The sequence below is a fragment of the Aquarana catesbeiana genome, linkage group LG02, assembly GCF_042186555.1.
Source record: "Aquarana catesbeiana isolate 2022-GZ linkage group LG02, ASM4218655v1, whole genome shotgun sequence".
Lineage (NCBI taxonomy): Eukaryota > Metazoa > Chordata > Amphibia > Anura > Ranidae > Aquarana > Aquarana catesbeiana.
Window position 1 is genome coordinate 58,149,904 of NC_133325.1, and position 25,011 is coordinate 58,174,914.

The 25,011-nt window shown below is 43.4% G+C and overlaps 1 protein-coding gene across 1 annotated transcript in view; it reads left to right on the top strand.

Annotated features, from left to right (window-relative positions):
- The window catches only part of TMEM135 (transmembrane protein 135), a 523,462-nt gene that overhangs the window by 76,386 nt on the left and 422,065 nt on the right, over positions 1-25,011 (top strand). The window contains exon 3 of the mRNA XM_073612956.1: positions 15,553-15,645. Coding sequence (XP_073469057.1) covers positions 15,553-15,645 — 93 coding nt within the window. The remainder of the gene's footprint in view (positions 1-15,552; positions 15,646-25,011) is intronic.

Below are 25,011 nucleotides of genomic sequence, written 5' to 3' on the forward strand. Positions count from 1 at the left end.
GGAATGGAGTTCAAGAAATAAAATTACCAAAACATATTAGAAGAATGAAAAGGTGCCAGTGAAGTAGTGGAAATGTGAAGTGGGAATGAGGCGAATGGCGAACCTTGGTCGGGGACCGATGCACGGATTAAGCTACAGCACGCTACACGCCAGACTGCGACACCTGCAAGACACATCGTTCCAGGGACATCTGGATATTTTTTTTTTTTTTCGAAAGAAGTTTATTGAAAGTTTTCAAGGATACAAGATTTAAACAAACATGTAAATTACATTGCTTTGTACAAAAATGAAAACATACAAATTAATAAGGCACTATTGCCTGACCTCGTTAACATGGGATGTGAGTGCCTCTTCACAGTAAGAGAACACATTGATAGATGTGGTTTCAACTAGTGTCAGTAGGTAGTTGTCCATGTCAAGCATACTATATCCTGCATTGGTTTGCCCGATAGCCATCCACCCCTTGTGAGGGAACTTGCTGTGGATGGGTGGGTGACCAGTTTCCTGTGAAGTTGGTTCGGACATGGGACAGTATGTGAAGGATACAAGATCAGTTTCGTTAGGGAGTAGAGAAGGGAGTGTGTATACGGCGGTAGGAGGGAAGGAGGGAGAGGGAGGGGGTAATGAAGGGGATGGGGTGAGAGGAGGAGGGGGGAGGAGAAGGGACTTGATCATAGCAAGTTTCTACTATGCAACCAGTGGGTGCAGTGAAACAGCGAGAGTAATGGAGCAGTGGCGGTTGCAAGAAGATTGTTTGGTAGCTTTCCCGTGGCCAGTAGGTATCATAGTGACATCTGGATATTTATCCCTTGGTCACTCAGCTAATATTCCAGGCTTCAGTGACTGGTTGTCCCCCATACCCCTATGGGTACTACATTGGCATAGACTACAGGATATTGCAGACATTATGCACTTAAAAGTTTGCCCAATATGTACAGTCTGACAGCCATGCAATACTATTACGGACCTTTCTATCTTCAGTGCCTGCCTATACATGGAATCATCAGACTGGAACCAATATATATGTAAAAAAACTTTTTGAACCCTCAGCCCCTGAGGAAGGTATTTGAACATTTCATACCGGAAACGTGTCGGGCATCAGGGCATTTACATTGTATGACGTTCATGTGTACAGTTTTTGTTTTTGTTGTGGTTTTCCATGTGATACATATTATGCACTCTTGTCATATGTAGATTTTATATGTTTTTTATTCTACATTATTAAAGATGATATTTTATTCATTATTGAGTGGATGGTCTGTTAAAGTCCCATTTGAAGGGGTTACCTTCTTGGTTGGGGACCAGGTTCCCAAACCTCTATTCCACTAAATCTTGGATGATGGTACAATTTATTAATTCTATATTTTTGGTTTGTATCTTTTAGAGGCTGATCATTTCCTTTTTAGTAACAAGAATATGAATATTTTTGTCCAAAAATCGATACGTGTATGGCCAGCATAAGATGTTTAGTAGCAGAAGCTCCTTCCTAGATTGTAAGCTCTAACGAGCAGGGCCCTCTGATTCCTCCTGTATTGAATTGTATTGTAACTGTACTGTCTGCCTTCATGTGTTGTAAAGCACTGCGCAAACTGTTAGCGCTCTATAAATCCTGAATAATAATAATTAAGTGCTGTGTAAACTGTTGGCGCTATGTAAATCCTATTTAATAATAATGTTTCATCTGAGATCCAACATCCACTGAATCCCGGATCAACCCTTTGTTAGATCTACAACATTCTAAAAGCTACTCAGGAAAAAATAGATTTTTATTTGTGACTCCCCATGTGTAATCTGCCTGTAAATGGCGTATTTTAGCCGCGGTTTTAGTATTTGCAGATGCATGTGATCTTCCAGTAAGGAGACGGTGTGAGCGGATCCGTGTCTCAGTATTTCAACACTGACTGGCGTGTTTCTCAATACGGCCATAAACAAACACATCTGAGAATTATACTGAGCAGACTCTTCCGAGTCATAACAATCAATTACAAGGATGTTAGGTTACAGTTCACACACAAGAGACAAGATCGGGAGAAACAGCAGAAATGTAACAATCCTACAAATAATGGACAGTTACCGGAAAGGACCTGAAATGGCGTAATGACCAATGTGTGCCACGGATGATAGAAGTCACTTGCAGATAAGCCATGGCTTAGTTGTCTCTTTGCCAGAACTGACCTCCAACCATATACTACATTAATTTAAAGTGTAACTCCATTTAAAACGCTTATTTTTAGATAGGTTTTGTTCTTTCCCACCCTTTGTCAGAATGTTTTTGCCGTCTGTGGATGATATATTTTCCTTACTTGTTTTCCTAACTTATGGGCGACAGTGTTGACTAAAGGAAAACCTTTGACACAAGAATACAATGACAATAAAAAAGGAGGATGGGGAAATGCTAGAACCTCTGTGTTTTTTTCCCAGTGTAGATTGCTCATCGCTTCTTGTCCCAGTGACCCCATTGTTCACAGACCAGAGATAAAAACCCAACAGAAGATTATACTCTTCCACCTTTACACAAAATTAAAATAAAATGTTGGGGATGGAGTTACATTGAATCCATATGGGTGCTTTAATCAATCCATTATTCAACATACAGTATATGTGTAGATAGTGCTATAGAAATGGTAAATTCTTATACATAACTGTAGAATAGATAAATAAAAGACATGTCCAACCAATAGGTGGTGACATTCAAAGCCAAATCAGTTGTTCTCAAAGTACAAATCTAATTATGAAGAGATTGGAGGATTCAAGTGAATGGATACATGGAGGCAACTACAAGGACAGGAGGGAAGAAATACACAGAGCCCCCTGCGGTTCACATGAATGCCATTCGGTTTAAATTCGGTGAAACGCACAGGATTCACTGCATTTCTCGCACCGCATATACAGTGACTTGAAAAAGTATTCACACTCCTTGAAATTTTCTACATTTTGTCATGTTACAACCAAAAAATGTAAAATGTAATTTATTGGGATTTTATGTTATAGACCAGGGTTCTCCAAACTTTATAAGCAAAGGGCCAGTTTACTGTCCTTCAGCCTTTAGGGGGGCCAGGCTGGGCCTGTGGGAGTAGAAAACGCCCCAACATCAGTGCCCATCATTGGTTCAATTGAGAGAAATAGTGCCCCATTGATGGTGTCAGTAAGGGGGATGTTGCCCCATCATTGGTGTCAATTGGTGAAATGGTGCCCCAAGGGCCAGATAAAGGCAAGCAAAGGGCCACATCTGGCCCCCTGGGCCACAGTTTGGAGACCACTGTTATAGACCAACACAAAGTGGCACATAATTGTGAAGTGAAAGGAAAATGATAAATGGTTTTCAAAATTTTTTTTTACAAATAAATATATGAAAAGTGTGGCGCACATCAGCCCCCCTGAATATTTTGTAGAACCCCCTTTTACTGCAATTACAGCTGCAAGTCTTTTTGGGGATGTCTCTATCAGCTTTGCACATCTAGAGAGTGACATTTTTGCCAATTCTTCTTTGCAAAATAGCTCAAGCTCTGTCAGATTGGATGGAGAGTCTGTAAACAGCAATTTTCAAGTCTTGCCACAGATTCTCAATTGGATTTAGGTCTGGACTTTGACTGGGCCATTCTAACACATGAATATGCTTTGATCTAAACCATTCCATTGTAGCTCTGGCTGTATGTTTGGGATCGTTGTCCTGCTGGAAGGTGAACCTCCGCCCCCTTTTCAAATTTTTTGCAGACTCTAACAGGTTTTCTTCTAAGATTGCCCTGTATTTGTCTCCATCCATCTTCCCATCAACTTTGACCAGCTTCCCTGTCCCTACTGAAGAAAAGCATCCCCACAACATGATGCTGCCACCACCATGTTTCACGGTGGGGATGGTGTGTTCAGGGTGATGTGCAGTGTTAGTTTTCCGCCACACATATCGTTTTGCTTTTAGGCCAAAAAGTTCAATTTTGGTCTCATCTGACCAGAGCACCTTCTTCCACCTGTTTGCTGTTTTTTTTTGTGTTTTTTTTTAAAATAACAAGCATGTTATACTTACCTCCCCCTGTGCAAAGGTTTTGCACAGAGTGGCCCCAATCCTCCTTTTCTGGGGTCCCCCAGCAGCGCTCCTGGCTCCTCCTCTTCTCGAGTGCCCTCACGGAGAGCTGCTTTTCATGGGGGCACTCGTGCGGGCGCACTTCCGAGACCTGCTGCTGTGTCCATTGACACAGACAGCAGGACTTGCCCCTGCCCCTCGGCTCCCGTGTCACTGGATTTGATTGACTGCGGTGGGAGGCAATGGCTCCTGCTGCTATCAATCCATCCAATGATGACCTGAGACAGCGGCTGGAGCTGTTGTGCTCGCCCCCGTCGCTGGAACGATTGGGCTCAGGTAAGAAAAAGGGGGGCTCTGGGGGGGCAGCTGCAGCACAAAAGGGTTTTCACCTTAATGCATAGAATGCATTTGTTACAGCTGCAAAGTGGGCAGAGACACTCCATGTCCAACAAGCTCAACTAGATGTCCACAAACCTTTGGCCATATAGTATAAAAACAACAGAATTGGGAAACGCAGATCCAGGAGGTGGCAAGGAATCAATTGGGGATTGAATCCATGTGAAATTTAAAAGTTTATTGCTGATAAAACATGTAACCCCAATACACAGTACAAATGGGAAAAATTGTCAGAATGGCCAAGCTCACTCTGATAGTGCCAGCAATGGAGCCAAAGGTGGTGGAGAAATGGCTGTCCTCCTTCCGTGAGGGCTGTGGACAGAGGGGGTGGCAGACCAAAAATGGGAAGACTGAAGACACTTTCCAACAGCTGGGGATGGTGACCATAACCAAAGCCGCGCTACATCAGGGAGGGGAAAGGCTGGGTCCAGATCCAGGAAGCACGATCACTGTATGACCAGAGTGGAAAATGTCAGAGCTGCTGCAGCGGCAGGCGAGGCCAGAGATGAATGCTGGAGGGGCAAGCGGGTACGAGGCTGAGCTACAAGGTGTCCAGGCACCACAGGACTCCTCCCTGGCCACGTCACACGCTCCAACTGCAGGCAGACTTTGGCAAAGTCTGATGGATCAAATGGATCAGAGCAGATGTGATGAGTATCACAGCAGGTGCCGGACCTTGAGCGGTATACGATTACATGTTTCGGGGTTTAACCCCTTCCTCAGATAACATGCGACGTACAATGACAGCGAATTCGTCCAGGAATCCCAACCTGCCGCAGTGCAGCTGGTCTTAAAGTGGTTAACCTGCATAGGATGTGTGCCAGATTACAAAAAAGGCTTTTCTGTCAAAAAAGAGTAAAGGCAAAAACCAGACCTTCTGGAACAATGTGCTGTAGGCTAGTGAATCAAAGATAGAGATGTTTGGTCCAAACTGAAGACTACATTTTAGAAAAGGAAATTCATACCAACTGTGAAGCATGGTGGTAGAAATGTTATGGTTCAGAGTTGGTTGATTTTTTTTTTAATAAATTATTGAAAAGGCAGATTTTCCATGTGTTGTTATGCAATACAGTATAGCACCTTTATTTGTAGCCAGATTATTTGAATGAAAATCCAATGCTTGCCTGTTCAAATACATTGTAAAAGGCAACGATATGGATATGTTTTGATTGTTTTTAGCCTTTGTATGCTGCTATATTCTTTGTTGGATTGTATCTGCACATCTGACTTGCCATCTCTAGTGTCTATAAGGTCCCTGTCTTTTATGATTCAGTTTGGACTTGACTTAAAGAATCTCTGAAGAATAAGAATTCATACAGGAACTTCTGGAGCTCCCCTCTAAAACAAAGCACTAACAAGTGGAACATAACTAGCTTTTATGCAAACTTATTGGTGTGATTTTTTTTTTTTTTTTTGGTCTGTCTTTTTTGAAATTGTCCTTTTTAATGAGTCTTCCAGACTAGGCAACAGATACCAGAGTGTTGCACTATTCTAAATTGAATCGTGGCTCCAGCAGAACAAGACACATCTGTTTTCTTAGTTTCACAGTACAACAAACTCTGGACCAAGTGAAACGCGATACGGTGTCATTCAGCAACTTCCTCGTTTATGTTCTTTTACCCAGAAAGCATGACATCAGCTGATTGATTGGCATTTCTCAAACCCCCAAATAATCAATATCAGGACGTCTTGGAAACAGGGGAGCAATGTCTAGGGCCTGGAGAGTGGCTGTAAAATTCCTGCCAAAGACTGTGGCTCTTTGCGTAACTAGGAGCAGCTGTGATGGATTAAGATTTCTGATTGCAGAGACCTGTAGCGTGCCTGAACCTTTTTTACATAGCCTATAGGGTTTCCTTCAGTCCAGGGAAACGCACTAAAAACCTTGTCGTTAAAAGTTTCACCTCTCATGGATATGGTAACATTTTTACTATTTTTTTTTTTTTTATATATCTGCTCCTGGAAAAGAATAAATGTCTTTTGTCTACTTTTCTAATACACTCATAGTTAAACAGTTGGGGCTTTCGTATAGGAGCGCTCATATGTATTTTTAATGCTTATAAGATTTAAGGGTCATTCCACCCATATACGTAGTTTTTGGTGGATGTCTGAGAGTCAAACTAACTGGCAATTATATCCCTCAGGGTCTCTGTTAGGCCTCTTTTACCACTTGCTTTAACCCCTTGAACCCTACACTAGCACACTGCAACTACATGCAGTGCACACAGTTGCAGGGTGTCCCTATTCAGTAGAATGGGTAACATTTAGAGGGTGGTACTGCCTGCTTCAACACAATTTTTGTCGCACGTGTGTACATTTCTGGCCATTGCAGTTGCAGTATAAGGAGGAATATGGGTGTAACATGAAACCTGGTCACAAAGGTGGAATTACCCTTTAGCCCTGGTTCACATTGGTGCATTTTGACATGCAATTTGACAAGTCAAATCACATATCTAATCGGCGGCAATCGCCGGCAATGGCACCATCCTAATTAGTGCGATGCTGCATTTGTGGCGCCACACCGATTTCTAAAAGTAGTTTTTGTACTACTTTTTGCGATTTTGGGGTGTGATTTTCATTGACATCTGTGCAGAAACCCGCACAAATGTCTGTGAAATCGGGACTGACATGGGGAGTGAAATCGTGCAAGTTCATTTGAACTCGCACAGCTTCATTCCTGCAGCTCACTGTAAACCAGGGCTTGGGGTCGGTTCACACTGGTGCGACATACACTCCGACTTTGGGAGCACGTCGCATGACCTGTATAAATGAATGATTCTCTATGAGAGACATCCTAACTGCTTTGACACAAGTCGGTCTGACTTTGAAAAAGGTCCCTGCACTACTTTGGTTCGACTTGGGCACAATTTCAGCCCATTGATTTGAATGTAAGTCACATCCATGTCGAGTAATCATCTTAACTTATCTTAACGTCACCGCCCAGGGCATGATGGGTAGGTGACGTCACAAGGGGGTGGGTCTCCAGATGACCACGCCCCATAGCATTTAAAAGAAATGGCAGACAGGTGGAGCCAACACTACAGCAGGTGCCAGCATCGGGAGAAGACATCGGAAGGAGAAGAGCCAGCAGAAGAACCAGAGGATGAAGACAGCAGAGGGAGAAGAAGTGGCAGAAGAATCAGAGGGAGAGGACATCACTGGAGAAAGAAGACACGTTTTGAGCTACGTTGGGGGACATTCTTCAGTTTTAATAAAGGACTTTTTGAAACTTTTTTGGGGAGAACGAGTAGGGGTACAATGTACCCTATACTCATTCGCATGGAGGGGCGGGATCTGGGGGCCCTCTTGTTAAAGGGGGCCTGCAGATTCCAATTGAGGAATCTTCCGACCCCCCCCCCCCATGTTGAGGGCATGTGGCCTGGTATGGTCCAGGAGGGAGGCAAGGGGGGGGGGGGCAGTGCTTGCCGTCCCCCCTTGTCTGACCTACTGGGCTGCATGCTCGGATAAGGGTCTGGTATGGATTTCGGAGGGGACCCCACGCTGTGGTTTTTTTTTTTCTTCTTTTTTTTTTTTTTAACGTGGAGGTTCCCCTTAAAATCCATTCCAGACCGAAGGGTCTGGTATAGTCTTGTGGATATGGGGAGCCCCCGTATTTTATCTTTATTTTGGCGTGGGGTTCTCCCTCGAGATTCATACCAGACTCAAAGGCCCTGGTATAGTTGGATCCCATTCATGGAAGTCGGACATAAAGTGGCAGGGCAAAAGTCGGATCGACAATAATATCGCTGTCGTTTGGTACCAGTGTGAACCCGGCCTTAAGCAAAGAGTTGTGGGTTGTAATTTCGGATTAGAACATCTCTAAGGCAGCAGAAGGAGCAGCGTTTGTGATTTGCCAGAGAATTAACAGAATCTTACAATAACAAGACTGGGGGTGACGGAAAACAAGATTAACCACTTCAGCTCTGGAAGATTTACCCCCTTCATGACCAGGCCATTTTTTTGCTATTCAGCACTGCGTTACTGTAACTGGTAATTGCGCGGTCATGGCTATACCCAAATGAAATCTATATCATTTTTTCCCCTACAAATAGAGCTTTCTTTTGGTGGTATTTGTTCACTAGTGGGTTTTTTTTTTGCGCTATAAATGACAAAAGTACATACATTTTGAAAAAATAAAAATACAAATTTTTACTTTGTTGTAAAATGTATCCAATAAAAAAGAAAATCAAATTTCTTCATACATTTAGACCAAACTGTATTCTGCTGCATGTCTTTGTTTATATTGATTGGTTTGCGTGAAAGTTATAGCGTCTACAAACTATAGAATTATTATTTTTTTTATACTGGTAATGGCGGTGATCAACGCATTATAGTGGGACTGCGATAGTACAGCAGGCAATCTGACACTAACTGATCCTTTGTGGGAACTGGCTAACTGCCACTGGCCTCTCCAGTGACAGTAATACAGTGATCAGTGCTAATAATATACACTGACACTGTACTAATGACACTGGCAGGGAAGGGGTTAACACCAGGGGTGGTCAGAGGGTTAAATGTGTGCCTAACTATTTGTAAAGTTGTTTTTTTTTTTTTTCCTGTGTGCTGCTTTTACTAAGGGATGTGCCAGTTTTTATCCCCTGCTTTGTTGGGAAACAAAAACCGGCACATCGTCGCTGTCAGAAGAGAGCTTTGTGTGGTTTACATGCACAAAGCTCTCTTCTGTCAATTGGTGGGTCCCGGCCATAAATCTTTGGCTGGGAACCAGTGATCAGAATGTGCTGGAGCCAGTGACAGCACAACCAGGGGTCGCGCCCCCTACACAGAAATGCAAAATATATATATATATATAAAATATACATGCTACTACTGCGCAGCCGACCCACACTGTAGCAGTAAAACTACAGTGCACGGTCGGCAAGTGGTTAAAAGGTTCTCCTTGTGCCCCTTTTGTAATCATGTTAAAGAGTTTGTAAACCCTTCCATATACCCAGTGAAATGACTGGGCTCAGGTGATACACAGAGATGAAACAAATCCTCCTACATAGATTTTATCTGTCTATCTGTGGCTCTCTCTTCTCTACATCCGTTCAAAGTGCTGAATTTTAAAGCTTGTCTAAGAATTCAGAAAAAGGGGGCAGAGGGCTGAAGCTGCGCTCTGCAGAGCTGAATGGAGAGACGCCACCCCCCCCCCCCCCCACACACACACACTTCACACAACACACAGCAACCGAGCCGAGGCTGTCAATCAGCTGGAAATTCCTCCACTCTCCCCTTTTTTCTCTTGGTGTCAGAAGGTATTCTTGTATACAGTTAAACCTTGGATTGCGAGCATAATTAATTCCATAAACATGCTTGTAATCCAAAGCATTCTTATATCAAAGCAAATTTTCCCATAAGAAATAATAGAAACTCAGATGATTCGTTCCACAACCATTTATTCATTGGTCCTTCAGTTTATAGTCCATATAAAAAGATTATAGCAATGTGATAGGTTGTGTAACCATAAAATGTCCATCCACAAATGGCAGCCTCCACAAGGGGATTAGAAGCAAAATCCAGCAGGAGCTCCAGAGTATAAAAGAGAAGAGAGGAGCCTCTAAGGGCTCCTCCACATGGGGCGAATCAGTGATGATCCGCCCCGTGAACACCCGCTTGCGATCCCCGCTGAGCAGGAAGATGACCGGTCCAGACCTGTCAGAGCGCCGCTCTCCCCTATGGGGGATCGGATGATGACGGACCGTAGTGTCCGTCGTCACCCGATCCGATCCGAAAACGGATGGAAAAGTAGGGTTTTCCTCCGTTACACTTTTTGGATCGGAGCGGGTCGGATGTCAGCGGACATGTCACCGCTGACATCCGACGCTCCATAGGGATACATGTATGTCCGTTTTTCATCTGAAAACGGAAGGATGAAATACGGACATACGGATCCCCCGTGTGAAAGAGGCCTAAGTCTGGCAATATGGTTACATTTAATGAAGGTGCAACATTTAGCAACTCCCATGGTTGATGATTAAAAGTTTCACATCTAAGTATGCAGGCATCCGGGGTAAAGCTGTCCATATAGACCATCCTGCGCACCACCGGCTCTTACTGCTGTCAGTCTGCAATTGTGATCGGGAAGACTACCCTGCAGTAGAGCGATCTGAAAACGAGGCTTGAATCACTCGTGCAGCGTCAATGGTGGTGCGGAGGATGGTCTATGTGGACCGCTTTACCCCGGATGCCTGCATATTTAGATGTGCCTGTCTTAATCATCAACTATGTGAGTTGCTAAATGTTGTACCTTCATTAAATGTAACCATATTGCTACACTTAGAGGCGACTCTCTTCTCTTTTATACTCAGTTGTGACATGACGCTGCTTGTATATTGAGACATCGCTTGTATATCAAGTCAAAATTTATTTAAAGATTTCGCTGGTCTTGCAAAACATTCTCAAACCAAGGTTTTACTGTAATATACATAAACCTTCCGTGCTATCCCTATAGCTAAATCTAAGAACACTGTGCTGCAAAACTAAATGATATAAGAGACAACTAAACACCAGTCTGCATCCAACCAGTCTGTGCAAATGCAATTAATATATACTACCATCAAGGGTGCAGTGCTCTCCTTCAATTAGTTAAGTGCATAGATTAATTTAATATATAAAGTTCGTCAGTGATCATAAAAATATTAATAAAATAAAAGAACTAATTATATACACACAATTTTTTTTTTAAATATATATATATATATATATATATATATATATATATATATCAGTAAGTCCATCTTTCAGTGCCAGTTCAAAAAGATACAGTATGTTTAAAATCCGTGAATTGTGTAATTCCATACACCAAAACAATCCTGTGTGTATCGACCTTTGTTCACCTTTGTTCACCATGGTGCTCTTTACCCCACCTAAGAGTGTCTTCTCACCTGCTTGGGTGGACCCCACTACCTAAAGGAGGTCAGTATGCGCCTTTGCAGTGTAAAAGTGGTACTACTTCCACTGACTTACCAAATCCAGTCCACGGCTCTGTGTAGTGTCATATATGTAGGAGGCAAGAGGAAAAAACCGTAGTGCAGAAGTCAAATACAGGCATATTTCAATACTAGCCTTGGCTTGCACAGCTCCACCTGGCTCCATCCAGCATGATTATGTCACTGCCCTCCTCACGGGTAGAGCCCAATGGGCTTTTTTAAAGGTCTAGGCTAGAACATGGTGAACAAAGGTCGACACACACAGGATTGTTTGTGGTGTATGGGATTACACGATTCACAGATTTTATACATGCTTATCTTTATGGACTGGCACTGAAGGATGGACTCACATATATTATAGTTATTGTATGGCACCGTTTACCGATTCGGACGGTGCCATTGCCGGCAATAGATGCCGCTGTGAACGTGGGCGTACTGCCCTATATTGAAAGAGAAGATGCTACCATCACTCCTTGGTCGCTATGCACTTTTCCAACATGGCAATGATCCAAAACACACATCTAAGGCCACTGTTGCATTTCTGAAGAAGAACAGGGTGAAAGTGATTCAGTGGCCAAGTATGTCTCCTGATCTGAACCCAATCGGGGAACACCTATGGGGAATTCTGAAACAATTCTGAGACAAGTTGAACATCACTCTCCATCCAGCATTCAGGCTCTAAAAGAGGTCATTCTTGAAGAATGGAAAAAAGATAGATGTTGCAATGTGTTGCCAAATTGTTTCATGCCTAGAAGACTTGGTGCTGTCCTTACAAAACATGGAGGTCATACAAAATACTAGATGGCGTCGTTTTTTTTGTTGTGGGGTGTATTCCTTTTTGCATTCAACTAGTTTGAGTCAAACTGAAGATTTTTGTCATCTAAGTTATATTATTAACCTTGCTTTCATGTAATGAGCTCATCAAATGTTCTGTAAAACTCAATTTTGTCCAATTTTTGGAAATTATTTTTGTGTTCATTGTGATAGTGATTAAAATCTTACTTTTTCAAAAGGGGTGTACTTATTTATGCTGAGCACTGTATATCAGTACCTACTAGGATACAGAAGAGGTGGCTCAGGAAGGGATTGGACAGCCTCACCAGTGCAGATTAATAGCAATCCCTCAGCAATGTCTGTTTTTATTATTGTGCTGATTTATTGCTTTTTATCTCTGCTCAATATTTACTCTGTGCAATCAACGAAAGTCGGCACTTTCATAAACTTCCACCATTTCCTTTGTGCTGAAATATTCCAGTCCAGAGGATGTAGAAGTTTGAAGTGCACAGTGATTGTCTCTGGTCCAAGAGGTACAGAGACTTGTTTACAGAGGTTGGTGGATACAAAGGACCATTGTTTCAGGAGAAGTGACCTGAATCCCTGGTCAACCCCTATGAAAATCAATGTTGCACATGGTTTGTAACCCATTTTTCACCAAACACATCTCACGTGAAATTTGTTTTATGGGCATGTCTTATGATTTCAGAATGTCCAGTTGGCGTAGAAATTTCCTTTTTTTTTTTTTTTTTTTCTACTTGTGTGCTTCCAGATGTAATTGACCATTTGTGTTTTCTGATATTCCCTGCTACTATCTATCTATCCTACAGAGGCACATGCTAGATACAGTTGTGGTTGGAAACCAGTTTACCTACCAATAGGTGCTTGGCCCTTGGGAGGAAAGCCATAAAAACACAGGAAGAATGTCTTGATGCGTAGGTCAAGTGTGTTCTGAGAATTAAACCAGGGATCTCATAGCTGCCATGACATAGTGGGGGAGATTTAATAAAACTGAAGAGTGCAAAATCTGGTGCAGCTCTGCAAAGAAACCTTTTAGCTTCCAGTTTTTTATTTTGTCAAAGCTTACCGTATATACTCGAGTATAAGTCAAGGCCCTAATTCACCACAAAATATGGGAAAAACTCATTGACCCGAGTATAAGACTAGGGTGAGAAATGCACAGCTACTGTAAGTGGAAAAGAGGGTCAACAATGCCCATTTGCAGCCTCACTGTGCCCATTTGCATGCCTCACTGTGCCCATTTGCAGCCATAGGTCCCCCGAACTTCAAATTTGGTAGTTAAGGGTTCCTAGATGCCCCCTAGCTGCAGCCAAAATTTGGGGTCTCTGAACCCAAAGGGTGCCAATATGACATTGCTGCAGATGGACACAGTTGGCCCGATTTTGGGGCCCCGTATCTTGGGGCCACTTAGTGCTAAGAACCCCAAATTTGGTGTGCAAACCCAGTGGAACTAGCACCATAAAATATCCAAGCTGGGGTTTCTAGCACACCAAATTTTGGGTTTCTAGCACTAAGAAACCCTGAGATACGGGGCCCCAAAGTCGGTTCAGAAAATGTCAAGCACTTTTCTGCAGCAGAGAATGACATTTTCCGAACCGATTTTGGGGCCCCGTATCTCGGGGTCACTTAGTGCTAGGAACTCCATCTTTGGATATGTTATGATACCAGTTCAACTGGGTTTGCACACCAAATTTGGAGTTCCTAGCATTAAGTGGACCTGAGATACAGGGCCCCAAATTCGGTTCGGAAAATGAAATTTTTTGCTGCAGAAAACTGCTTGACTCCAGTATAAGTCGAGGGGGGCACTTTCAGCACAAAAAAATGTGCTGAAAAACTCGACTTATACTCGAGTATATACGGTAATTGAACAAGCTGAAGTTAGCAGCTGATTGGCTACCATGCACAGCTACACCATATTTTGCACTCTACAGTTTTATTAAATCAACCCCAATGTTACAGTGGCTAAAGTGGTTGTCACTTCCTGCCTGGAGTTTACATGTTCTCCCTGTGCCTGTGTGGGTTTATGCCGGTTACTTTGGTTTCCTCCCACACTCCAAAGACTTGTTGGTAGGTTAATTGGCTCCTGTCTAAATTGGCCCTAGTATGGCTATGTGTGAATATGAGTTTTGGACCTTAGATTGTAAGCTCCTTGAGGGCAGAGGTTGATGTGAATGTACAATATATACATTATATTGTCTAAAGTATTGGGACACCTGCCTTTACACGCACATTAACTTTAATGGCATCCCAGTCTTGGTCCATAGGGTTCAACATTGAGTTGGCCCACCCTTTGTCCTAGGCCACAAACCAGAAAGCAACTGGAAAAATGTTAAAAAAAAATAAAGGTTCAAAAAGTAAATGTAATTGACTTTCCTGTTTATTTTCTAATGCTAGCAGCTTGAATATTTCAAATAGTTCACATTGATTGAGAGAGTGAAGTTTCAATTTAAAGGATGTGTAAACGCAACATGCAGGGGGTGGGGCCAGGCTGTTCACATGATCATAACAGAACTAATAGTTTTCGCATTTTGCCTATATTAGCAGAGGAAGCAAAGTAAAGCACACTGTTTTCCAGATTTAACAACCTGTGTTAGAGATACCTGTGAACAAGATCAAATAGAATAAAGAGACACAGATGGAGGATCATTGACCCACACCTATGACACAAACCTATAAAATGCTGTAGGTAGTGGTCTCCAAACTGCGGCCTGGGGGCCAGATGTGACCTTTTGCTTGCCTTTATCTGGCCCTTGAAGCATTATTCCTCCTACTGACACCAACAATGCGGCACTATTCCTCCCACGGACACCAACGATGGGGCACTATTCCTCCCACTGACACCAACAATGGGGCACTATTCCTCCCACTGACACCAACAATGGGGCGCTATTCCTCCCACTGACACCAACAATGGGGCACCTCCTCCCACTGAAACCAGCAATGGGGCACTATTCCTCCAACTTTCACCACCAATGGGGCACTATTCCTTCCACTTTCACCACCAATGGGGCACTATTCCTTCCACTTTCACCACCAATGGGGCACTATTCCTTCCACTTTCACCAACAATGGGGCACTATTCCTCCCACTTTCACCAACAATGGGGCACAATTCCTCCCACTTTCACCAACAATAGGGCACTATTCCCCCCACTGAAACCAGCAATGGTGCACTATTCCTCCCACTTTCACCAACAATGGGGCACTATTCCTCCCAATTGTCACAGTCTGCCCCCCCCTGTAGTCTGTACTACAGGAAACTGGCGTTTGTTTAGAAAGTCTGGAGACCTCTGGTCCAAACTACACAATATAAAACAGTCACTGTAATGGAAGTTTGTATAGTATCTATTCAAAGATTGTTTAATGCACTGATATAAACTTGTGACAGACTCTCTTTAACTGTAGCTCTCTATTACAGGAAACTTTTAGGGAAATTCTACTTCTGGACTCCAGGGTTTGGAGCAGCTTTACCTGCATCCTATGTTGCTATTCTTATTGAGAGAAAAAGCAGGTGAGTCTTCATCTATTTTAAGCTTTGCTGATATAAACTGTAAGGGGCTTTTATATAAAAAGGGTACTGACATGAACATTTCTTGTTCCCTTTAATGACCAGTAGAGCTCCACGATTCTGGATAAAATGAAAATCACAATTTTTTTTTTTTTGCTTAGAAAAAAGATGACAATTCTCTGCCTAACATCATTTTTCACATTTTACAAAAAATTGGGCTAACTTTACTGTTTAGTTTTTTTCTATTCATTGAAGTGTATTTTTTCCCCAAAAATTGCTTTTGAAAGACCGCTGCGCAAATATTGCAACGACCGCCATTTTATTCCCTAGCGTCTCTGCTAAAAAATATATATATATATATATATATATATATATATATATATATATATATATATATATATATATATATATATATATATATATATATATAATATTTATTTAATGCTTGGGGGGTTCTAACAGCAAGACACTGGCGACATTTCAAAGCAACATCGCTAGGTGAATGGGCTTATGAAATGGATAAAATTGAGCAATTGGAGCGTATGATTGCATGGGAGGAGGATAAAGACTGAATCCTGCAAGCTTATGTGGATAGTGTGGTCCTATTTCAGATACTCTTCAGAGTTTGACCCATACATCTCTTCAAAAATGTGAAACCTTATTATTCACTCTGCATAACCTCCCATTGGCTTCCCCTCTTCTCTTTTTTTTTTTCCCTCTTCTTCCCCTTCTATTCCCTTCCTATTGTCTCCTTCCTAATATCCACCTTATGTCCTCGCTAAAGGTTTGACCATATTAGGTATTACCTACAAGACCATATTTTACGTTGTGTAAGTTGGGCCGATTGGCCCTTTATTTTTTGAAATACCCATTCCTGCTCAGTTGACAGGATATATGACATTACTTATTTGCTATAAACCACCTGAAAAGGTTTAGTTAATATAACTTCTATACATGCTTCAATACTGTTATATAACATTACCTTCCAGTTTGCATCACACGTCGAGTGTGATAATTCATAGTTGTCAAACTGTAAGCATACTTGTCTTAATATGATCTGCCACTGTTTTATAGGCATATATTGTAAACATTTTTTCTAATAAAATTCATTAAACATAATGTTTGGGGGGTTCTAATTAATTTTCTAGCAAAAAATACTGATTTTAACTTGTAAGCAACAAGTATCATAAAAAAAGCTTAGTCTTTAAGTGGTTTAACTGCCCTCATTTGCAGACCGAAGTTCATCCATTTGATCTAAAAGAACCAAATGATACAATGTTTCTTTTTATCTCTCAGAGCTGAGCAATGTTGTCATAAACTTTTTTAGTAGGTGAGGTTGAAAAAAAGACACAAGTCCATCAAGTCCAACCTATGTGTGTGATTATATGTCAGTATTACATTGTATATCCCTGTATGTTGCGGTCGTTCAGGTGCTTATCCAATAATTTCTTGAAACTATCGATGCCTCCCGCTGAGACCACCGCCTGTGGAAGGGAATTCCACATCCTTGCCGCTCTTACTGTAAAGAACCCTCTATGTAGTTTTACGGTTAAACCTCTTTTTTCTTCTAATTTTAATGAGTGGCCACGAGTCTTGTTAAACTCCCTTCCGCAAAAAAGTTTTAGCCCTATTGTGGGGTCACCAGTACAGTATTTGTATATTGAAATCATATCCCCTCTCAAGCGTCTCTTCTCCAGAGAGAATAAGTTCAGTGCTCGCAACCTTTCCTCATAACTAATATCCTCCAGGCCCTTTATTAGCTTTGCTGCCCTTCTTTGTACTCGCTCCATTTCCAGTACGTCCCTCCTGAGGACTGGTGCCCAGAACTGGACAGCATACTCCAGGTGCGGCCGCACCAGAGTCTTGTAGAGCGGGAGAATTATTGCTTTATCTCTGGAATTAATCCCCTTTTTTAATGCCAATATTCTGTTTGCTTTGTTAGCAGCAGCTTGGCATTGCATGCCATTGCTGAGCCTATCATCTACTAGGACCCCCAGGTCCTTTTCCATCCTAGATTCCCCCAGAGGTTCTCTCCCCAGTGTATAAATTGCATTCATATTTTTACCACCTATAGAAATAAAAAAATGTATATATCGCGCTGTTGTAAAAATGAGAAGCTGACACACAACAAGTGATCAAATTGTAGCACTAACTCACTGCGGAGCTGCTGGTTTAAGCTGGTCTGTTACCTTCACTTTGCTTCCCTCTGTTTCACTGGCACCGGGTCTAGGGGTTCCGTTGAGTTTACTTCTGGATAACACACGCACCAACACTGGAGTACGTTTTCAATGCTTTATTAAACAAACGACTTAGGAAGTAGCAGGAAAGAGGTAGAAAGGAAACTCGCAGAAGAAACTCAAACATTCTCTGAGGCTGGATTCACACCTATGCATTTTTTGTGCTTTTTGCATTTTGCAGATTTGCACTACAGATCGTGTTCCATAGGAAACAATGTTAACTGCAAATCTGTAAAATGCAAAAAGCACTAAAACTGCATAGGTGTGAATCCAGCCTGAAAGAGTTCTCTTGGCAAAAAGGGTCTTGGTATAATTCAAATACTATTTGAAATGCGCTCCCCTCATGGGACACACTCCTTGCTCTCTCACCGGTCTAGCAGCCAGTACGCAGCACGAATCCAAGTCTCTGCCACAGTCTTGTTTGGGAATGAAATCCGTACGATTCTCTGCCACAGGATGTATAGATCTGCTGTAGTGAAAGTCAGTCACAGTGCTTGAACCTTTAAGCCGAGCCGGCAACACTATGCTGTATAGTTACTTTTGGATACGTCCTTCAACCGAGTCACCAGGCCCCTCTATAGACCAGCATGCGGCGTGATCTCTCCAAGACGGGTCCTCCCCTGGGATCTCCTTGCTTGTCCAGCTTCGTCACACAGGACCGACAGCTCAGGACCATTCCTCAGCAACGCTGGTAGGCTCCAGACAAGCCTCTGGACCCACCCCTGCGCCGTTGTATCCTGGACCTCCCGATCGGAGGACCACGAGGCAGCTCCTTAACGCATACCTGTCGGCCAGGAGGGCCAGCAGGTGGCTGTAAAACGAACCCCAAAATATGGCGTCTGTCCCATAAATACCTTCGCCCAGAATGCAACTCGGAGGACCACCTCCACCGAGCGTGCCTCCGGGACAGAGGAGCATCTATTCGCTTCAACACGTTGCCTTTCCAACCCTGACGAGTGGCAACAGCGACACCCACCGGTCAGCACGGAAACACCCACAGCGTCAGCCAAGCTGGAACAGAGGCGAACTTTTAACCTTCCTAACACACAGTTTACTAAATTTACCTAACATGCGGTAGATTGCAAATCTACCAGCGCTACAAAATCTTGCAAGAAAATATACTTATTGTGAAAAAGTGCAGCGCTGGAAAATTATTTAGAATAATGTGTAAAATTATTAAAAATATTACAACCTTAAAAATTGCAAATCTAGGATGCTATGTGAAATTACCATATGAAAAATAATTATAATAAAGTAATAATATAAATTGCATGAACCCAGTCCATATATAACTGACTCATGTATTTAGACCATAAAAAGTGATGTATAAAATGTGACATTTATAAAGGTAGAGAGTGTGTTGATAGAAGTTCCACCACCGCTCAAAAGGGAGGCTTACCAGAACAAGTGGACCCAGATGGGCATATACCCACTAGGTCAATCAGGTTTGTAAAGTGGGGATCCTTGGTGGCAGCTACCACAGAAGGCACGGTTCAAGGTGGCCCGGGTGCTTGTAAAGAAGTATTGGATGTGGATAGGTCCAATCAGGCGTCACTCTGCCACCAAGGATCCCCACTTTACAAACCTGATGTACCTAGTGGGTATATGCCCATCTGGGTCCACTTGTTCTGGTAAGCTTCCCTTTTGAGCGGTGGTGGATCTTCTATCAACACACTCTCTACCTTTATAAATGTCACATTTTCTACATCACTTTTTTATGGACTAAATACATGAGTCACTTATATATTTATATTATTACTTTATTATAATTATTTTTCATATGGTAATTTCACGTGGCATCCTAGATTTTTAAAATAATTTTACACATTATTCTAAATAATTTTCTAGCGCTGCACTTTTTCACATTAAGTATATTTTTGCCACCTAAATGCATTATTTTTAATTTTTCTACATTGAACCACATTTGCCATGTAGTTGCCCACTCCACTAATTTGTTCAGATCTTTTTGCAAGGTTTCCACATCCTGCAGAGAAATTATTGCCCTGCTTAGCTTAGTATCTTCCGCAAATACAGAGATTGAGCTGTTTGCCCCATCCTCCAGGTCGTTTATGAACAAATTAAACAGGATTGGTCCCAGCACTGAACCCTGGGGGACCCCACTACCCACCCCTGACCATTCAGAGTACTCCCCATTTATCACCACCCTCTGATCTCGCCCTTGTAGCCAGTTTTCAATCCATGTACTCACCCTATAGTCCATGCCAATGGACCTTATTTTGTACAGTAAACGTTTATGGGGAACTGTGTCAAATGCTTTTGCAAAATCCAGATACACCACGTCTATGGGCCTTCCTTTATCTAGATGGCAACTCACCTCCTCATAGAAGGTTAATAGATTGGTTTGGCAAGAACGATTCTTCATGAATCCATCCTGATTACTGCTAATGAAACCGTTCTCATTTCTAAAATCTTGTATATAGTCCCTTATCACCCCTTCTAAGAGTTTACATACTATTGATGTTAGGCTAACTGGTCTGTAATTCCCAGGGATGTATTTTGGGCCATTTTTAAATATTAGTGCTACATTGGCTTTTCTCCAATCAGCTGGTACCTTTCCAGTCAGTAGACTGACTGAGTTGCCTAAGTACCCTCGGGTGCAAGCCATCTGGTCCGATGATTTATTAATGTTAAGTTTCCCAAGTCTAATTTTAATTCTGTCCTCTGTTAGCCATGGAGGTGTTTCCTGTGATGTGTCATGAGGATATACACTGCAGTTTTGGTTACTGAAGCCCCCCGATTCCCTTGTGAAGACTGAGGAGAAGAATAAACTCACTACCTTCGCCATCTCCCTATCCTTTTGTAACCAAATGTCCTTCCTCATTCTTTATGGGGCCAATATGGTCTGTCCTCCCTTATGTACTTTTTACATAAAGAATTTCTTGGGATTTTTTTTGCTCTCCTCCGCTATGTGTCTTTCATGTTCTATCTTCGCTGTCCTTATTGCACCCTTACATGTCTTGTTGCATTCTTTATAAAGTCTGAATGCTGATGATGATCCCTCAACCTTGTATTTTGCCGGCTGCCTTTTTTTTTTTTTGACAGCTCTGAGCAGAGAACAGCTCTGCACTTGTTACATGAATCGTGGAAATGCCGGATTAAGATCGTGAGGGGGGTTGAATCGAGATCGGGATTTTTTTTACGATTAATCGTACAATTCTAGTGACCAGTCATCTTCCAACTTTCACGTCCCTAGTGCAGACTTGAAAATGATTTAAAGGGTATTTAAATGCAAAAAAAACTTACATTTTATACAGTATGTCTATCCATGTAATTTATACAGAGTACATGCTAGTTTGCATAGTCTACCACAGTTTTTCTCAACCTTTTATGGTGAAGTACCCCTGCAGGTCTAAAAAAGTTTCCTAAGTAGCCCTGTCTCGAGAAAGTAATTTCCATTGTTTGGTTGTCATGGTTTCTCTGTGTGTGTAATGTCAGTATGATTATCTTGATTTCTGTGTGTGTTTGTGATGGTTTTTGTATGTGTGCAATATCATTGTATGTGTGCATGCTGCAAGCACGCACATAATCTGAAATTAACACACTGGTAGACACATGCGCGCACATGCAGCCTACCAGTGTAGTGCCCACTAAATGCAGCCTCATCAGTGCAGTGCCCACCAAATGTAGCCTTATCAGTGCCCACCAAATGCAGCCTACCAGTGCCCACCAAATGCAGCCTACCAGTGCAATGCCCGCCAAATGCAGCCTTATCAGTGCCCGCCAAATGCAGCTTACCAGTGCCCATCAAATGCAGCCTACCAGTGCAGTGCTGACCAAATGCAGCCTACCAGTGCAGTGCCCGCCAAATGCAGCCCTACCAGTGCAGTGCCTGCCAAATGCAGCCCTACCAGTGCAGTGCCCACCAAATGCAGCCTACCAGTGCCCATCAAATGCAGCCTACCAGTGCAGTGCCCGCCAAATGCAGCCCTACCAGTGCAGTGCCTGCCAAATGCAGCCCTACCAGTGCAGTGCCCACCAAATGCAGCCTACCAGTGCCCATCAAATGCAGCCTACCAGTGCAGTGCTGACCAAATGCAGCCTACCAGTGCCCATCAAACGCAGCCTACCAGTGCAGTGCTGACCAAATGCAGCCTACCAATGCAGTGCCCACCAAATGCAGCTCTACCAGTGCAGTGCCCACCAAATGCAGGCTTATCAGTGCCCACCAAATGCAGCCTACCAGTGCCCACCAAATGCAGCCTACAAGTGCGGTGCCCACCAAATGCAACCTACCAGTGCCTGGATCATGATCTCCCGCTGTGTCACAGAGCTTGTATTTATGTTGGCTGCCCGGGCGGCCGCTGTAACAAAGCCCCGCCTCCTATGATACACTTCACACTGATTCAGTTGGATCAGTGTTCCGTCTATTACAAGAGCACCTGTCTAGGAGGCGGGACTTACACCGCAGAGCAATTCAGACCAGAGCTCTGTGTGGTCTGGGAGATCACCGCTGTGTCACACACAAGGAGAGGAGGCGGATAGAAGGGAGGAGATGTGGGAGGACTGCACGGCGTGGCCAGGATGGGATCCAGGAACGGCATTCCTGCAGGACTGAGCTCTGCTTATGGGGGCGCCAGCTTTGAGCGACGTACCCCCTGCCCTTGGTGCACATACCACGGGTTGAGAAACCCTGGTCTACCAGATTTAGGGTGTAACATGAAAAATCGTCACATCCCCCAAACCCCCCACCACAATCCTCAAACTGCTTTGCCCATTTACTTGGATTACAGAATGCTTATTGGTGGAGTATTTTGAATTTTTTTTTTTTTTCATTTAGTGCACTTGTGTGTGGTTTCACCAATACAGCCACATCATCCCATTCATTCCATCTGGCACAGGTGTCTCTGAGTGACAGCGCTGTGGCAATACAATAATTAGCTAAATATAAACAATTACAACAGGGTCTAGACGCGGTTCTAGTTCCCCCTTTTAATCCCGGTCCATTGTTTACCTCCTCCAGCTCCATAACAGAAGGTCCGTACCTCCATTCAGACTTAGAGCCTGTGCATTGCACCCATGATCTACTGTTTTGTGGTTCCGGTGCTCTGCAGGCTTCACTGCAAATTTTAATATATGCACATGTCTTATTCATTGTTGATTCATGTATTTTTTTTTAAAGTGGACTATACCTTTAAGCTAAACTCAGAGCACAGCTTTCTTGCATTATGATTCAGGGAGAAAGCATTGGTAGGACTGACGCTCTGAATTCTTCTTTGATTTCAGCGAAAAGTTTATGGAATCTGACTCCATACAGCTTGATTAATGGCAGCGGTAGAGAGGACAGCCAAACACATTGTCAAATATATCTCTGCACTTCAGCTAAAATGACGAGTGAAACCTTGGAGTGTTATTTGCACACAGGGGGTTCCCTCTAGTGCTTCCAGCACTTCCCAGAATCCCCGGCACCCAGACACAGGGCTTTTTTTTATAGTGTTTCTGGGTGAGACTGCATCTTCTTGCATCCATCATAGTCTCAACAATCCATCCCCCTTTCAAGTATACAACTCTCTGCATCAGTGGTACCGATGATGTAAGTAAGTGACACCTTCTACAGCAAGATGTACAGAAGATAATCAGATGTGCTACCCAGTGCCGGGACAAAAAGTGGGCAGGAAGGGCTGCTGCCCTGGCCACTGTGGTGTCATGTGAGGTGGGGGGGGCACCATGAGGAGATTGGGGGGAGGGGATTTGTTTTAGGAGGAGGAAATTGGGGGGGGTAAGAATGGTGCTAGGAGGGGACATTTGCGGAGGTGTGCAAGGAGTGGTGATTGGGGGGGGGGAGCCGGCAGGGGGTAAGAATGGTTCTAGGAGGGGAAATTTGGGGAGGTGTGCTAGGAGTGGTGATTTGGGGGGGGGGGGGGGGGGGGCGGCAGGGGGTAAGAATGGTTCTAGGAGGGGAAATTTGGGGAGGTGTGCTTGGAGTGGTGATTTGGGGGGGGGGGGTGGTGAGCCGGCAGGGGGTAAGAATGGTTCTAGGAGGGGACATTTGGGGACGTGTGCTAGGAGTGGTGATTTGTGTTGGTGGGGGGCAGGATTTGTGCTAGGAGGTGGATTTGGGGTGTTTTGTGCTAAAAAAAATAAAAAAATAACAAAAAAACGTGATTTCTGCAAGGAGGAGATTTCGTTTTTTTTTGGGGGGACTTGTGCTCTTATGGATGATTGGGGGGTACTTGTGCTCTTATGGATGATTGGGGGGTACTTGTGCTAGAAGGGGAACTTTGGGGGGATGGTATTTGTACTAGGAGGGAGAATTGGGGAGGGGAATCTGTGCTGGGGGGGGGATTTGGAGTGGGGAGGAGAGGAATTGTGCTCGGGGGTTGTGCTAGGAGGGGGAGATTTTTCTAAGTTGGGGATTTGTGCTGGAGAGAGAGGAGTTTAGCTGGGGGGGATGGGGGGCAAAGATGTGTGCTGGGAAGGAGGGAATTTCAGTAGGGGAGCGAATTAGTACTGCGAGGAGGGTGAATGTATGCTTTGGGGTGTAATCATGCAGGTTAGTGCTTGATTTTATGGGGTGATGAATTTTTGCTGACACGTAATGCTCATACATTTGGGCGGGGGGCGCAATTTGGCATGTTCGCCCTGGGCTCTAAATTAACTGGTGCTACCCAGTTGACAAGAAATATACTGATAGGAGGAGAGAGAGCAAAGCGAGCAGAGGGTTGACCTCATCAGTCTGCTGGCGGTGGAGGCAGAACACCATTATATTTCTTAGGACCCATGCACACTGAGCTTTTCCTAGCTTTTCGAAATGCTTTTCTCCTGGCAGGAGAAAAGCGGTGTCAAAAATGAGCCTAAAGCCGCGTTTTTACAAACAAGTTCAGGCGCTCCAAACACTTGGACGTTCATTCTCAATATTTTATTCTGGCCAATGAAATGAACGCTCAAGTGCTGGACGTGCCTAGTGTTAACGCATGTAGGCGCGTTTACATGTGTCTACACGCCTTTAGGCGCATCGGGCAGTTTTTAGCGTCAAAAACACTCATCTTGTGAACATGCTGACTCTGGGAGGGGGAGACAAATAGGCTAACATGGAGGAGTGTTTAGAGGCAGGAAAAAAAGCATTTTTGATGCCCATAGTGCATGAGACCTGTTCAATTGCTTGGTAACACAA